At 44.4% G+C, this 11,895-nt stretch overlaps 1 protein-coding gene across 1 annotated transcript; it reads left to right on the top strand.

The window, feature by feature from the left end:
- Window positions 1–266: 266 nt before the first annotated feature.
- Window positions 267–8,490, top strand: CFAP161 (cilia and flagella associated protein 161). Its single transcript, XM_033167934.1, has 7 exons — window positions 267–399; window positions 1,250–1,339; window positions 3,545–3,780; window positions 4,508–4,592; window positions 5,634–5,792; window positions 6,650–6,723; window positions 8,224–8,490. The coding sequence occupies exons 1-7, from the start codon at window positions 310–312 to the stop codon at window positions 8,423–8,425; spliced, it is 936 nt and encodes a 311-aa protein (XP_033023825.1). The 5' UTR covers window positions 267–309; the 3' UTR covers window positions 8,426–8,490.
- Window positions 8,491–11,895: the final 3,405 nt, after the last annotated feature.

The raw sequence follows: 11,895 nt of genomic DNA, 5'->3' as shown, positions 1-11,895 counted from the left end.
CATCCTCTCCCCTTCTCTTGCTTATAAAATATACGTCCCATCTATGGATGGTCCCAGTTTTGTCCCGTGGCTAAAGGGATGGCAAGAGCCCCCACCTCCTTTCTCAGCCATTCTTCCCTATTCCGATTGGCTAGCAGCTCTCCTCCAGCAGGGCCAATCCCAGGCGCGCACACAAGGTCCCCATGGCAACCTGTAAACACAGATCATCTTTCTAACAGCAGTGTGTATACCGACCGCCTTGCCCAGGGTTTTGTGTGGTACCTACCTCCTTCATTTTAAGCCGGGTGGCCCACTTCCAAGTTATCAAAAATGTTCAACCTAAGGACTAGCATGAGTGGCAGACAATACAGCCCAGGGGTGCTGATTGGCAACTGGAACGAAGATGTGTGTCTGGAAGAGGTAATTAAAATAATTAAAAGCGCGCTCTCTCTCTCTCTTACTTTGTGTCTTTATTCCATTTACTGTTCAGTCCTTTCTACATTTAAAACTCCACTGTGTCCAGTGAGATTACTCTCAGTTAAGTGCGCATTGGCTAATTTCTGATATACGATACATGGTTAGTGCTTTTTTTTCCTTAAAAAAAAATTAAGGGGTACTCTCATTTTCCTACTCATATTGAAAGACTGCCCCTCAATGAGGCCAAACTCAGGTTCACAAAATGTTTAGGGGTATGCGTACCCCTGCGTCCCCCCAGGAAAAAAGGCACTGTACATGGTACATGAAGAAATGTGTTTTGTCAATAAATTTTGTACCATAGGTTATTAATATCAATTACTATGGATGCTTTAAGGAAAATCCCCTTAAATCTATGGATAGATTTTTATTCTTTATATTTTATGAACTTTAATTATGGCAAATAATTATGTAAATGCTTTGTCCAAAACAAAGGACTTTTCATTTCCTGTATTTGGGATATTAAAGAAAAAGTGCTCCTTACTGATGCCAACCGACCCCGTTTATTTCTGATTCTGCTTCCTTTTCTACACCCCTTTCTGGATTTTGTAATCGGCTTTGTGTTTTTCGAACTCTATTCGTGGCCCTTGGCTCAATTTGTGGGAGTCTGCCTTAGTTTTGCACACCTCTGTGATGGTGAAAATTAGCAGACTTGTGTTGCTGTTGTTTGACTTGCATTTGCCACGGTTTGCGGTGCCTGGAGGTTGTGCCATTCAGACCGAGCCGCGATGAGACAACGGATGGCACATTAAAACGTCAAGCTTACATTAAAAAAAAAAATTATTTCACAAAACAGGAACTCCTGAAAGACTTCTTATGTAAAAGAGAAAGAGGAGAGCTTCTAATCCAGAAATCAAAAAAACTGAAAGAGAACCTTTACAAGAAGGTATGTGATCACCCATTGCATTTCTGCATTTCTACCAGCACTTGCTTAGCTTTAGCAAACGTGCAATAATATGTGCCTTTAACCTATGCTTGTACAGAGAACTTGTGATATTATGAACTGCTGTTGTTTTCCTTAATCTTGAATAACTGATTCACATATGATTATGCATATCAGATCTCCAGATGAATCAAGATGGGGAGGAATGGCAGATGGGGTGGGGAGAGGCAGAACAAGAGTGGAATAAGAGTCAAAATAAGAATTTCCTCTGCCGGTGTGCAGAGTTTCCTCAGGGTTGGACTAGATGACCCTTGAGGTCCCTTCCAACTCTACAATTCTGTGAGACAAATCAAGGTAGAAAGTGTTACCTGAAGGTACAGATTTTCAAATCCACTTGTCTACAGCCATATTCAGGGTGAGGTGACAAGTGCGACGAATCACCAGCGCTTTTAATAAACCTGAAACAAATTTAAAATTTTAATAAATTTGAAAGACGAAGGAAGTCCAGGAGTGAAGCAATTCACCCTCAAATCCTTCCATCCTTATTTTAAACGGCTCTTTATTTCTGGACTTCTTAGAAATGAGAGCCTAATTTCAACTTTAGTGGCCTATTATCATAACCCATCAAGGCTATTTGAATGAACAACCTCTTACCTACAGTAAAGGGCCTCCCTCAGCACGGATCCCCACTGTATCAGTTTGCCTTATCACCCTGGCAAATTTGTGGCACTCTAGGTTTTCACCCCCATTGACCCTTCGGTGTGACTCTAGGACACAAACTCTCCTCTTTTTCCTTAGGCGAGTTTTACCCTCTCTTGAGTCTTCACCTCTTTGAGTTTTGATACACTGCTAGAACAACTAAGACGATTTTTCTTGGCACAACAAGAATGAATTTTATTTTTTTTAAAAAACATAGTTTTTAAAGATCATAAGGTTACAAACTTAGTTGCATTTATACATCAATTCCACCGAACTTTTACTTCAAGTTATCCTAAGCCTAACCAAAACACCCACTATCCTGGCCCCAAACCTTTCTTCCCTTTACTTCCCACTCTACGCTCCCCACTCTCCCCCCTTCCAACTGCCAAAACGGCTGTTCCCTCCTTTTTAAACCGGGAATCGCCCCGCCCCTAAAGGACGCGCTGTCAGTTAAGTTGGAGGTGGATTAACTCTTACAAAGCCAGAGTGTAATGAATCTTCCATCTTAGGGCTAGTCCGTTACATCAAGCACCCTTCCTCTGATCCCCCTCTTCACTGCCATTCTCATCACCCTCCATAACGAAGCACTGGAGGGAAACTATCTGTGACTGAGAGCGTGTTCTACTCCTGAACTTGGTCCATCTAGCTCCATATTGTCTACACTGACTGGCAGCTACTCTCCAGGATTTCAGATAGGATTGTCCCCCACGCCTACCTGGAGATGCCGGGGATTGAACATGGGTCCTTCTGCATGCAAAGCAGATACTCTACCACTAAGCTTGTGTATCCATCCCTCTTCTTCCCCACCATTCTGTACTGATTTAGCCCATAAGACAATAGGCCCTAATGGGAACTGGTACTGTACCAAGTCAAAAACCATTGATCAATCCAATTGAACATCCTGTCTTCCCCAACCTGATGCCTTCCCAATGTTTTGGACGACAACTGCCATCATACCAGATCTTCAGCCATGCTGGCTCTGGCTGATGGGAGCTGCAGCTCCAAACATCTACAGGGCACCAGGTTGGAAAAGGCTAGTATATACCAATGGGCAGCTCCTCGGGGTTTCAGGCAGGGCTCCTTTTTAAGGATTACCTGTAAAATGCCAGGGACTGAACTTGGAATCTGCAAGAGAAGGGTGTGCCATACCACAGACCAACAGATTGAGGCTGCTTTTGCCAGGCCCGAGGGGAGTTTCATCTTCAAGGTTGTGTTTGTAAGGATGCATGGGAAGCCCATCTTTTCCAGTGCAGCAAGCAAAATAATAATAATAATAATAATAATAATAATAATAATAATAATAATATATTGTTATTTATTCTCCAGCCACTCTGGGTGGCTCCCAACAGAATATTAATAATAAAAAAGTGATAAAACATCAAACATTTAAAACTTCCCTAAACAAGTGTGGCTTGATCATAAAAAAATTAGGAGACAATCAAAGTGAACATCCCAAACATGCTATAATCACCTGAGATCAAACCCCTTCTTCTTCTTCTTTTAAAAAAGGAGCAGCTCTCAATTTCAACAGACGGATTTATTCACTTTGGAGATACGGTTATGCTGGTGAGCCCAGATGACAACAATTCACCTGATAAGGCACCTACCATGAGTGGGAATCTATCCCTGGCTGTTAATCCCAAGGAAACAGACATACTCTCAGAGAATGAACTAACAGCTCCCTGCGCTATGAGCGCAATCAGCAGCGTGACCCCAATTGGCCGGAATTCATTCCGGATTTTAAGGTGGGAGACTGGTTGAATCATTTTGTAACTTCCTAGAATTGGATCTTTCTTTCTTCTTCGTTCTTTCTTTCCTTCTTTCTCCCTCCTTATTTAGTACGCCAAGACTAGTTCTGCTGTTAGCAGGCAAGTCGCCTGCTGCATGTTTTTCTTTGCATCCATATTGCCAAGGTGGCGCTGTGGTCTAAACCACTGAGCCTCTTGGGCTTGCTGATCACAAGGTCGGCGGTTCAAATCCCTATAACAGAGTGAGCTCCCGTTGCTCTGTCTCAGCTCCTGCCAACCTAGCAGTTCGAAAGCAATCCAGTGTAAATAGATACTGCTGTGGCAGGAAGGTAAACGGCGTTTCCATGCGCTCTGGCTTCTGTCACAGTGTCCCGTTGCACCAGAAGCGGTTTAGTCCTGCTGGCCACATGACCCAGAAAGCTGACTGTGGACAAATGCCGTCTCCCTCAGCCTGAAAGCGAGATGTGCACCACAACCCCATAGTTGCTTTTGACTGGACTTAACCGTCCAGGGGTCCTTTACCTTTTTTTTTTAACCTTATATTGCCAAGTTGCCCACTTCAGTTTTGTGCACCTTGTAAAGATCCTGCCTTGCTTTGCACAAACCCAGAATCCTTGCTTTGGGCTCAGGATCTGGGATTCATTTGAATCTGCTGCCCACCCCTCGTAAATGATCTGTAACATGTCTTCTGTTGAAATAATGACCTTTTGTCTGTTTGTTAAAGCATTGAAGGAGAAAGCATGGGAGAGCCACTTAGATTTGGGCAGAATTTTGGTCTTGGAGCATCCGGAGGGTTTCCAGAGAAAATGGTAAGTGAATATACAAAACAGAACAGCCCATACAATGTTAACGACTATACTGTACTGTAATGTTATGTTACCATAAACCTATACAGGATTAAGGATGCAACAGCTATTTACGTACTAACTGTTCACCATGCTTTCCAAACTTTTCACGTTGGTGACACTTTTTAGAAATGCATCATTTTGCGACATAGTGATTGAGTTTCACTAGTAAACCAGAGGTTAAACTAACCCCTTATAAGAGATACGGACACATATCGTGCAACACACCTACACACCACAGCCGACACACCAACAAGTTGCGACACACAGTTTGGAAAGCTCTGCAATACCTAGTAAAGGTAAAGATAAAGGGACCCCAGACCATTAGGTCCAGTCGCGGACGACTCTAGGGTTGCTGCACTCATCTTGCTTTATTGGCTGAGGGAGCTGGTGTACAGCTTCTGGGTCATGTGGCCAGCATGACAAAGCCGCTTCTCGTGAACCAGAGCAGCGCATGGAAACGCCGTTTACCTTCCCATCAGAGTGGTACCTATTTATCTACTAGCCAGGTGCAAAATGCGCCTGACACCTGGCCAATTTTGAACGCCGTCCAGTTCTATCCAACATAGATGAAAACCTGCTCCTTAATCTCATGAATCATTGCACAAAATTTGGCTATGATATCTTAAGAGGTGCCCAATGAAGAGACATCATCGGGCTGGATGCTCAAAGTTGGCTTTGCTTTCTGTGTGGCTTCAATCAATGTAACTTCAGGTAGTATTTCTGCTTTTGGCAAGCGCTGGGATTTGCACCTCTGTGTCCACCCTGACATTTCCTGACGTTTTGCAAATGCAAAGTCCTTCACACCCAACCATTCATGCCAGACTAGTCCATGCAGCAAACTTAAGAATGCAACATGTGATTACAGTATGATGTAAGCACAATACTGGACCCAGATTCGTAACCGCGCTAATATTTGTTTTGCTTGTTCTTTGGCCTCTGTCAATCTACAACAATGTTTATCTAATTCGCAGACAAATCATTCCCACATGTTTCCATTTCCAGCTATTTATTGCGAGTGACCACAGAAGTTTTCAGAACATGACAAAGAAATCCTCCCTCCAGCCTGTGTTCTTGACCGATGAACTTACCTACCTGGCTTCTTGGCAAGCTACCTATCTGGACCCACAGTTACGCATGGAATACGAAGGGTTCCCAGTTCCTGTAAGAAACGATGCCAAGCCTCTTAAGAGTACCTTGCCTTTCAGACTGTTCTCTCATGTTCTCCAACCACCTCTCCCCCCCCCCTTTCCTAAACCAGCTCCACACAAGCTCCTGTGCTCTAGGAGCCTTTAGCTGCCTCCCGTGACTCTTACCTCTTTGGCCTCTGCTATGCCAGCCCATATTCTGGGAATGGCTTTGCGTCCTTTATCCATCAAGCCACCTTCAGACACATCCTTACTATACGTTTGAAGCACACAGCTTCCCCCCCCCAAAAGAATCCTTGAAACTGTAGTTTGTTAAGAACGGTGGAAATGGTTGCTCCGCAAAAGGGTGCTGGGAATAGCTCTCTAAGTGGTTAAACTATAATTCCCAGCCAGGGGCACCATCTAAGGAAGCTGAGGGGATGAGAGCGCCCCTAAAATTTTCAAGGAGGGGCCTGGGCCCCCTCAGTATTCCATAGCCTGCAAAGGGCCTCGATGGGTCTACCCGTGGCTACGGTGGGCCTCACGTCTTCCTCCAACTGTGTGACATCACATATGAATATTATGTGTGTGACATTACTCATGTGTGCTGAGCACCCCCCAAAATTGGTGAGAACCTGGCATCTGTGTTCCCAGCATTTTGGGGGGGGAGCCCTCGCTCTTAAAATGCTTTAAATCGATGGTGCAGGCAGATTTTCTTCACTTTTTGCCTTTTCTACGCCGTTTGAACAATAATTCTTCCTTGCTACACCTCTCTCTGCTTTGCTTTTGATTCCCAAGGAAATTTTAAATCAAATTCATGCATAAACAGTAGAATTTAAGCCCTTCTTTCCTTAAAGTATTTCTCTTTCTCTCTCTCCCCGCCCCCATTTCTAGGCAAATACAAAGATCCTCATTGTTCACAGTCATACAAATCAGGCCTTGGCAGTTCCTCGGATGTACTGGATAAGGTGAGCAACTTTTGTAGCAAGGGCACATCTATACTACACTCCAAATATGCATTGGCTTTACACCAGTTTTGAACCCTCTGGATAAAACCTTACCCAAACAATCCTGGGTACCAGGGACAGGGGATTAATTCATTTCAGTTCAACATTTAAAGGCGATCCATCAAATCTGCACTTTGTAAAACAACATGTGAACCAAGACACAGCCACCTTTCAAAATTCACACTTATCTGAATTTTGCGATGCCACTCTCCAACCAAACAATGCTTACAAGAATGCAGATATCAGGGGGAGCTGCTTGCAAGAAGAAAGTGTACATTGGCCAAAACTGCCCAATAAAAATACAATGTCACATCTTTCCCGGGGAATTCAGGGGACAGTGGGAAGCGGTGTGAGACTATATTTACAAAGGCTGGACTTCCTCATAAGTAGCAACCACCTCCTCCCCAAAAATCAAAATAAATGTCCCCACTTCCCCAAGAAAGAAAATAGGCCCTTGTTTCTTTTGTGTGTGTGTGTGGGGGGGTTACTTTGAGTAACTGGGGAAGGAATATTGGCCGAACCTTATATAAAAAAGTAATGGGAGAACAGGGCTAACATTTGAGGACTGTAATCAGTGGTGGAGCTTCATGCTCCAGCAATGGGGGGTGGAGAGCAGGTGGGGCGGGGCTGGAGTGCATCCTGGGGTGGGGTGTGCCACTCGCAGGGGCGTGGCACCCAGCGCGGGTGGGGGGCAGCCGCTATGGCACCCTACTGGGATCACGCTGCCGGGGGCGCTGTGCTCCCCCCGAACTTCTCTTTCCTCCGCCAGTGACTGTAACAAGGCAACTGGTTAAAATGCTTTTAAAAGATCTAACTTTGGTTGCTCTGTTTTTTGTCAGTGCTGGTGTTGGTTAAATGTTTAGTTGCGGTTGGTGGTTATTTTAATTTGGGTATAACTGTAAACTGTTTCTTATTGCTATTATTGCAGTTGATATTGGTTTCTATTGATTTATTGGTTGGTTTGTTGCTCGTATAGGATATTTTGGTTTTTTAAAAATGTTTGGTGCTTTGTTGTGTTTTTATATATGCGGTAATCTGCCCAGATTGGCTGGAGAAACCCAAAAAGATGGGCAGGATATAAATTTTAAAAATTATTATTTATTATTATTAACATCAGTCAACACCACAAAATGAGCTTCCTGCCACCACTTCAAATGCAATGTGTGTGGTGGTTTGTGTTTTCTTTTCTTTCTTTTTTAGTGTAAGTCATTTAAATATATGTCTGACTCCCCCTTTATCACTTACACAGCACAACGGGACAACGACCTACCCCCCCCATAGCGTACAAATCAATATGGCTAACCTGACCCAACAATCTACCCCCAACACACATACAAACAAGACACACTGCAATCCACTGGAAAATTTAAAATTGTATGTGTGTGTGGTTGGCTGACATTCAGGCTGAGGCTACAGAATGTTTAGCCATTATTGTTGAATTTCTGCTCTCTTCTTTTGAAGGACATACTTTGGAAAGGAATTTGAGGTAAACTGCCACACATACCTGGATACACACAGAGCTGAAGAAGACAAGAATTACTGGGTTATGGTTACTGGGAATCCGAGCGACGGATCAACCACGATGTTTGATAGGCCGAAGCCTCTGTCGGATACGGACAGAGTGCAAAACAGTGAAATCCCCGAAGTAATATGCCCCCGTTAAAGCCCATGCTTTAAAAAGGAAATACAAAAAACATCCTTTTTTGTGCTCACGTAAAGAGAGAGAGAGAGAGAGAGATTGAACCTGTAAACTGGCAGAAGAACACAAAGCATGCTTTGTCATTTCTTTGTTCGAGCTGAACAGATAGGTGAGGATATATTCAAACAGCAATGTAAATATAACATTATTCTATCCTGTAAAAAAATAAATTCAAAATCCAGAACACAGTACCAGTACAAGAAACTTAGAATCGCCTTAGTTTTTTAAGTACCTTGACCAACATTGTGTCTTTTCCTATCCTGATCACTAGGTGGCAGCATCTTTTAAAAAGAAAGTCAAACATGAAGTAAACTCCCTCCCTGTAAATTTAGGGGTCTAAGGGTGGAACTACACCAGTGTGGGCCACCTGGTGTCATTCAGATGTTGCTGGACTACAATTCCCATCATCCCTGAGCATCATCAATGCCATCATTTTGTTTGTATACCACCTTTTCATAGTTCAAAGCAGTGTTTTCCAACCTTGAGTCTCCAGCATTTTTTCGGGCTACAGTTCCCATCATCCCTGACCACTGGTCTTGCTAGCTAGGGATGATGGGAGTTGTAGTCCACAAACAGCTCAAGACCCGAGGCTGGGCAACGCTGGTTCAAAGTGGCTTACAACATGAAATGAATTATATAATTGCAAACATAAACAAATGTAGTCATAAACAACAAATAAAACAGAGCAAAAACCCCACAGCCAAATCAAACCATTTGCACATAAATCATAAGAAGATCTAAAGGTGCAAAAATAAAGACAGCAACCATGCCCTCAAACAACCCCGCAACCTAAGCATCTGTTCAGCAGCCTCTGGAGTCAGTCAAGCTCTGCGAGTTCAGCTTTCTCCCAATTGAAGTGCAGAGTGTTTGAGGACTGGGACATTTGCAGGGAAACCAAAATGCTTGTTTACAAAGCTATTGTACTACCAACCTTACTGTATGCTTGTGAAACTTGGACCACTTATAAACGCCATCTCCAACTCCTTGAAAGATTCCATCAACGGTGTCTCCGAAAAGAATTACACATCACTTGGGAAGACAGGCAAACTAATGCCAGTGTACTGGAAGAAGCAAATATCACCAGTGTCGAAGCAATGATTCTTCAACATCAGCTTCGTTGGACTGGTCATGTTGTTTGGATGCCTGATTATCGTCTTCCAAAGCAAATACTCTATCCTGAACTTAAAAATGGAAAGCGTAATGCTGGTGGTCAACAAAAGAGGTTCAAAGACCCTCTCAAGGCAAATGTTTAAAAATGTAGTATAAACAATGACAAATTGGGAAACACTGGCCTGCGAGCGCTCCAATTGGAGAACAGCCTTTACCAAAGGTGTTATGGGCTTTGAAGACACTCGAACTCAGGACGCAAGGGAGAAACGTGCTAAGAGGAAGGCATGCTTGGCAAACCCCCAACTCCCGCCCAGAAACCCATGTCCCCATTGTGGAAGGACATGTGGATCCAGATTTGGCTTCCACTTGCTTACGGACTCACTGTTAAGACCGGGTTCATGGAAGACAATCTTACTCAGCTACGAGTGATCACCAAAGAAGAAGAAGAAGACCTTTACTTCTGAGGAATCCTTGTCCGTAGTCAGGCACTTCTGTGGATAGGTCAGGTTTAAGGTGCCACTTTTCCCACAGGCTTGGGACCTGTTCAGTTTTGATGTCAGAGGCTGGAGCCACCCTGGCAGCAGACCACCACACCTCACTCTCATTGCAGAACTCCAGCTCCTTGACCCCAGATGGAGCCTGACCCAAGGCTTGGTGTAAGGCCGGGTAATAGAATCATAGATTTGGAAGGGACCCTGAGGATCATCTGGCCCAATCCCCTGCAATGCAGGAATATGCAGCTGTCTCTTGTTGTTGTTGTTCAGTCGTTCAGTCGTGTCCGACTCTTTGTGACCCCATGGACCAGAGCACGCCAGGCACACCTATCCTTCACTGCCTCTCGTAGTTTGGCCAAACTCATGTTAGTAGCTTCGAGAACACTGTGCAACCATCTCATCCTCTGTCGTCCCCTTCTCCTTGTGCCCTCCATCTTTCCCAACATCAGGGTCTTTTCTAGGGAGTCTTCTCACGAGGTGGCCAAAGTACTGGAGCCTCAACTTCAGGATCTGTCCTTCTAGTGAGCACTCAGGGCTGATTTCTTTGAGAATGGATAGGTTTGATCTTCTTGCAGTCCATGGGACTCTCAAGAGTCTCCTCCAGCACCATAATTCAAAAGCATCAATTCATCGGCGATCAGCCTTCTTGATGGTCCAGCTCTCGCTTCCATACGTTACAGCTGTCCCTTACGGGGATCAAACCTGCGATCTTGGTGTTAACACTACCATGGTCTAGCCAACAGAACTATCCTGATGGCTCCTCCTGGTCCTCCTCTGACGAGGACTTCCCCAGTTGAAATGTGACCATGTGTAGGGATGGAGGAGGCATCTGCAGAAGTGAGATTCCAAAGCCGACTCACCTGATTTAATCAGGGCAGGTCACGACCCAGATCAGAGTATGAGCTCACTTTGGTCCTCTTTAGAATCTGCAATCCTGCAGATTCTATTACGGGGGTTGTACAGAGTTATTGCTGCAGCCATCGGACCCCCTCATAAGCACATATATGCTTGTATGGATCTCTATCTATCATAAGTTTTTCTGCACAGAGTTCAAAGGATTTCCTGTAAAATCCACATAGAAATGAGACAGTGCAGACTTAGCCCCATCCCCATGAAGAACTGGAACGGACAAGACTTTGATGGATCTGTCCATTCCTAAAAACTAGTAGCAAGGCTCCTCATACCAGGAAAGTGCACCTCAAACAAGACCATGGCTCTCCCCAGCAACCCCCAGACTTTCTAAGCCATTTTGCCAGCTCTAGGAGTCTACGGTATGTGATGCATTAGCAGTCAAGAACCTGGAATGCATTTGTTTTCCAGCTACGCTGCTGCAGGGTAGTTTATGCAGAGGAGTTCCTGGTATATGTTTGCATACAAACTGGTTGGGGCTTGCCTTCTGACTTATGTCAAGCCCAATCACACGTGGAATATTGGAGCAAAGCTAAGTGGTGAGACCACCCAGAACAGGAATCTATGACTGTTATCTGGCTTTCAGCAGGGCTAGCAGTCCAGTCAGCTCTAGTTGAGAGAGTGCCTTGGGCAGAAACTATTCTCTTCTCTTCTTAAGCATAACATGGTGTGACACAATGCCTAAGGCAGCAACCGGCATGAAACCAGAGTATTTTCCCCAAAACACTTCCATGCATCCTCTGGGTGAATTGCTGAACACACTTTTTTTCACTCAAAGTGGGGCCTTGAGCTAGGACCGCATGGGGTGGGGTGGTATGTGCACTGTGCATGCAGAAGGCTTCAGGAACATTTCACAGTTAAAATACCAGCTAAGCACTAGTTGGTGATGGGGGAAGCCTCTTTCTTTCTGCTGGAGAGCTG

Source organism: Lacerta agilis, chromosome 13, assembly GCF_009819535.1.
Source record: "Lacerta agilis isolate rLacAgi1 chromosome 13, rLacAgi1.pri, whole genome shotgun sequence".
In the NCBI taxonomy this organism is placed as follows: Eukaryota; Metazoa; Chordata; class Lepidosauria; order Squamata; family Lacertidae; genus Lacerta; species Lacerta agilis.
This window is presented reverse-complemented; position numbering and strand designations above follow the sequence as displayed.